The sequence below is a fragment of the Geospiza fortis genome, unplaced genomic scaffold, assembly GCF_000277835.1.
Source record: "Geospiza fortis unplaced genomic scaffold, GeoFor_1.0 scaffold55, whole genome shotgun sequence".
Taxonomy (NCBI): Eukaryota; Metazoa; Chordata; class Aves; order Passeriformes; family Thraupidae; genus Geospiza; species Geospiza fortis.
The window spans coordinates 10551412-10556659 of NW_005054308.1; the positions used below are offsets into that span (position 1 = coordinate 10551412).

General features: G+C 56.1%; 1 protein-coding gene across 1 annotated transcript in view; it reads right to left on the bottom strand.

Moving 5' to 3' along the window:
• Window positions 1-1513: 1513 nt before the first annotated feature.
• The window catches only part of SH3PXD2B (SH3 and PX domains 2B), a 72783-nt gene continuing 69048 nt past the window's right edge, over window positions 1514-5248 (bottom strand). Inside the window, exon 16 of the mRNA XM_031055224.1 lies at window positions 1514-5248. This exon is cut by the window's right edge and continues 7 nt beyond it. Coding sequence (XP_030911084.1) covers window positions 3953-5248 — 1296 coding nt within the window. The 3' untranslated portion in view covers window positions 1514-3952.

Sequence of the window (5248 nt, forward strand, 5' to 3'; positions counted from 1 at the left end):
GGGGGGGGTTGAGACGGCTGTGATTTGCAAAGTGAGGAAAGACTGATCCAAAGGCTTCCAAAATAATAAAAAAAAACTTTACAAACCTTTCCAGAGCTTTGCTTTGCTCCGGGGAGTCACTGTCCAGGGGCTGCTCACTCCCTCCATGGGCTGGGAGGCTCTGCTGGCTCATTTAACCCTGCAAATCCATGGAAGTGTGGGGGACAAGGGTGTATTGCAGACTCCAGAGGTGTAAGGGTTTGGTGGCCCTCACAAAGAGCCCCAAATTTCTTATCCAATCTCCAGCCTGGCCCCCTCTCTGTGCCCTGCTGGGGCTGAGGCAGCCAGGGGTGTTTCAGACACAGCAGGAGGGCTGATTTTCATTTTCATTTTCATTTTTTTCCTTTTCCTTTTCTCCTTTTTCCCTTTCCATTTCCTATTTCCTTCCCCTGTTCCTTTTCCTCTTCCCTTTCCTTTCCTCCTTCCCTTTTCCCTTTCTTCTTTCCCTTTCCTGTTTTTCTTTTCCATTTTCCTGTTTTCCTTTCCCTTTTCCTGTTTCCTTTTCCCTTTTCTTTTTCCCTTCATGTGAAGTGGTAAAATTCATCCACAACTCTGCCCTGCCACAGCTGAGTGGTCACACAAACCCCTCGCTCACTCTGGTGCTGAAGGAGCTGACAATTTATGCCAAAAAGCCTTTTTAGACACTCTGCTGCCTCAGTTTACCCCCAGAATTGATCCCTGGCCACCCAGAACCCCCAAAACCCCTCAGCACTGGCAATGACTCCTTCCCTCTCTGCACTTCCCCAAGATCACTGAACTCTGCTGGTTTGAGCCCACAGTAAAAACTTCCACACTCCACTGCCCCATTTGGTGGGATTTAAATGGGGTATGAAGTTTGGGCACCAAGAAGACACAAGGAGCTGTCACTGTCCCCATGAGCCTCCCTGCCACAGCTGCCAGGATGGACAGACAGACCCCAAAGCAGCCTTGGACACAAGAGCAGCACCCCAGAATTCCACCAGCCATACACACAGGTTCACCAGGGTGCTTGAAACCAGTCAAGCAGTTTATTTTTTAAAAAAAAAAGAAAACAAAAGAAAAAAAAAAAACAAACAAAAAAACAAACAACCCCAAACCCAGCAAATAAAAAAAAAAATCCATCCCTTAAAGGTGAAGGTATAGACAGGGCATGGACACAGCTACATCTACCTTCTGCTGCCCCCCACCCACCCACAGTAATGGAGATTTATACACATTACATAATATAGAGACACACGGACAGACAAATGGGCTTTGGGAGCCAGGCAGGAGCTGGGCACTGCAGGGCTGATGCCCACCCAGGATGTGCCCAGCCTGGCCTGTCCCCCAGTCCCAGCTCCTGGGCACCAAGGCTTGGCACAGCCCCTGCTCTGGGAGGCCGGGCTGTGCCTGGTGGGGGGCTGCCCCCCAGTCTGGGGTGCTTTTGGCCACCCTCCTCCTCCTCACGAGGTAGGCAGGGGGGGCCAGGGGGGAGAGGCAGCCTGGCTTGGCCTGGCTTGGGGCACAGGTGGCTGCAGGGCAGGGGCACAAACCAGAGGGGGGACAAAGCTCTGGCAGCCCAGCTGCTCCTGGCACCTTCCCCACAGCAGCCTGGGCAGGCAGGAGAGGGGAAAAGGGGTAAGGCTGCCGGTGTGGGCACCTCCTGAGAGGGATCCCAGCGGGGCACTCCCTCCTGGAAGCTCTTTGGGAAGAAGGGAGAGCTCCTGCTCAGCGAGCCAATACAGTACTTGTGTCAGGAAAATGGAGCACGACCAGTTCTGAGGCTCAGGCTGGGAGGGGAGAGGGAACAGCCTTCCTTCAGAGGCCAGGCCACACAAAGAGCACAGCCCTCTCTGAGGAGAGCCAGGGCACAGAGGTCTCTGAGACAGGGCTGAGATGAAAAGGCCATTCAGCAAAGGCAGAGCAAGGACATGGTGCCTGGGAAAAGGACACACAGCCCTTCCACCCCGTGTCAAGAGCAGGGATACAGGTCCAGCCCTTCCCACATACTGTGGGAGCTGGATTTGGCCGTGGAGCAGCTCTGCTTTAACTCATCCTGTCCCCACTCCTTCCCAAAGCAGAAGAGATTGAGTGGAGCCAGGCAGAGCCAAGGCAGAGCTGTCCCAACCCACCCAGGAGCACATCAACACCTCCCGATGTGCCAGCAAGGAGCTTTGTTATTGCACTGCCTTGCAAATGCGGTGCTTTTGCCAGCTCAGGTGAGTCAGCCCATCAGGGGCTGATGTGCCACCGGAGGAAACCGCAGGTGGGAGGGAGAGGAATCAGCCACACATCGGGGTGAGTGAATTCCCATGGCTAAAAATGAATTTCTGGATATGAGGATGATCAGGTTTCTCTATCAGATCAAACTGCCCCACTGCCCTCCCAGAATGATCCTGGGACCACTCTTTTCTTCTGTGTGCAGACAGGGATTTTCACATTCCCAGGGTGGAAAACATGGACAGAGAAGGAAGTGAGCATCTGGGGGAGTGGAGAACGCTCCTTCAATTCAGCCAGCCTCAAATTAGAGGGAAAACTGTCATTATTTTCAGCAGCAAAACAATGTGGCTGCATTGCTCACACTTGCAATTAGACCAGAGAGGGCAACAGGGCTTGGTCAACACCAAACCTGACCCTGCCTTGGCAGGGATGTTGGACTGGATGATCTCCAGAGGTCCCTTCCAGCCCCAACAATTCTGTGACTCTGTGAAACCCACAGACATCTGGGTTTAAAGCTCTTCTGGAGAGAAATGTGGCCCTGAAGCTGCAAATAGCCAAGGACAGAAAGGAAGAAAGCAGCACTGGGGAACAACAGCTCATCCTCCTGCTGGGATAAGCAGCACTGAGGGCAAGGCAGGAATGTCAGCATGGAAAAAGCCCAGGCTCTGCTTGCCCAGAACCCCTCCAAGCCAACCTGGCCCACAGGGTGAAATGCAAGAACCTGGAGGACAGGCAGGAGGGGCGACAAACAAGGCAGGCAGCCCCTGAGCACCAGACACACCTCAGAACTGGTGGTGACGAGGAGCTGAGCTCCCACATTCTGGATTGCACTTGATAAATCAGCACCGAGGGAAGGACCCAGCTCCCGGCTGCTGCCCGCCAGCCCGGGGAGCTCCGTGGGTCCTGGAAGGGGTGGTCCCCTCCTAGTCCAACAGGCAGGGCAGTCTGTGTGGGGAGGAGAGCAAAGCATTCCCTTTTCCAGGGGTTTTGGGGTCGTTCTGGTCCTCTGTGCCTTGCATAGAACTCCTCAGCTCCGGAAGCAAAACCCCTCTGATGTTTGGTTGCAGTACTGCAGGGGAGAAGCCTGAGAGCTGTCCTGGGGCAGCACAGCAGGACCTGGTAAATGAGGGTGTATTTTTCCCTATTTTTTTCCATCAGGAGGATGTTGAAGTTAACACTTGTCATCGTAGAGCAGGGAAGGACCAAGGGATGATTCTCGTGCAGGGGGAGCATGGCACAGCCCTTAGCCAGAGCCAGAGCTACAGGAACCTGTTCTCAGCAATCATTTCCTCCTTTTTGCCACATTCCTCGTGGCTCTGCTACAGCTCTGGACTAAGCAATGTGACCTGCAACTCTTGACCCTGAGCTTCAGGGAAAGTCAAATCCTTCTGTGATTTCCTGCATTGGTACCATTCCACCTGGCTGCTGCTGGATTTCTCTCCAGTTCACCACAGAGGTGGCAAAATGTCACTCAGGGTCCATCTCCCCAGCACAGAGAACCACGGGAGCCAAGTCCTTTGGGGAACGTGAGGAGGAGGATGGGTACAGGGAGCACAGGGGTGAGGAGGGGAGGCCGAGCTGTTTCCTCCAGCTGCTGCCAAGCGGCTCCAGCTGGGAGGCGTGGGATCTCAAATTATTATCTTCTCTTTTAAAGCCAGCCTTACAGAAAACTATAAATTAATCTGCTCATTAAATACTCAGGTGAGAGACCACAGAGCCTCCAGCCATGGAGCAGCTACGGCTTCTTCCGCAGGTAATTGGAAGGGATCCAGCCCTCCCAGCACGGCCCCCCAGCCAGGACCCTGCAGCACCACCAGCCACTGCTGTTCTTCTCACGAACTTCAAACAAAGTCCCTTCTCTGAAGCTGTTGGTCTCCTCGTCACCTTCAAAATCCGCCACTGCCACGTACAGAGCTTCCCTGGAGACATCAGGCCCGGGGCCTGAGGGCCTCTCCTTGGCCTCCCCTCTCTCCACGGGTTTGGAGATGACCTTTGGGTTTATGCTGCTTCTGGCTTTGGCTTCGTCTGCCATGCAGGCAGCGAGGAAGGGCTTGGCTTTGGGAGGGACCAGCATGGGCCTGCCTGGCACTGCTGAGGGCCTGGGCTCGGGGGCTTCCCGTGCCGGGACCCTGGGCTCGGCGGGCATGGCAGCAGGAGCCCCCATCTTCTTGGGAGGAGGGGGCCTGCGAGGGGGCACCACGGGGCGCTGAGGGGCATCCCGGGCACAGGGGGGGCTCGCCGGGCCCAGGGGAGGTTTGGGCAGTGCCTCTTTGGGGGCAATGTCCAGCTTGGGCAGGGCTTTGCTCTCCATGCCCGGCCGCTCCGGAAAGCGCCCGCAAGGCTCTGAGGAGAGCACGGCATTGCTGAAGGAGCTTTCCCCAGCAGCAGGGTCCTGCTCTGAGGGCTTCTCTGGGCACTTGGCAGGTCTCAGCTTGCTCCGCAGGCTGCAAATGTCCAGTCTGTCATCGGCTGGGGATGGCTCAGGCCGGGGGGATGCGGTGGGTTTGGGCCTGATCTGAGGTCTTGACTTCAAGAACGGGTTCTGGGTGATGGGCTCAGGTTTGTCCTCCACGGGCTCAGCTTTTGGCTTGGTTGGCTTGACAATGGGACGGAGGTTTGGCTTCTTCACCTCCTTGGCCGACACCTTGTGTCCACACTCCAGCCCCATTTCGTTCTTCAGCTGGAAGAGTTTGCCCTTCTCCGCTTTGAGCTCCGGCTTCTTGCTGTCCTTCGGGGCTGCCGACTGCTTGGGTGGGATCATGGGCAAAATCATGCCAGGGGGCTTGGGGGGAGGCCTCTGCCTCTCTAGTAACTCTCCTTCTGATTTGATGATGGACTCCTTCCTGGGTGGGAGGCTGGGCTTCTCCTCCGTGTCGCGGTCCGAGATCTCCTCGTAGCCCCCGGCAAAGGACAGGTCCCCGCTGTCAGGAGCCTCCTTCCCCTTCCAGTCCTTGCCCCACCTCCCAGTGCAGTCCATGCCGTTGGGAGGAGCCTCTGGCAGGGGTCGGCAGGGCCCTGGCCCCTCCTCGCC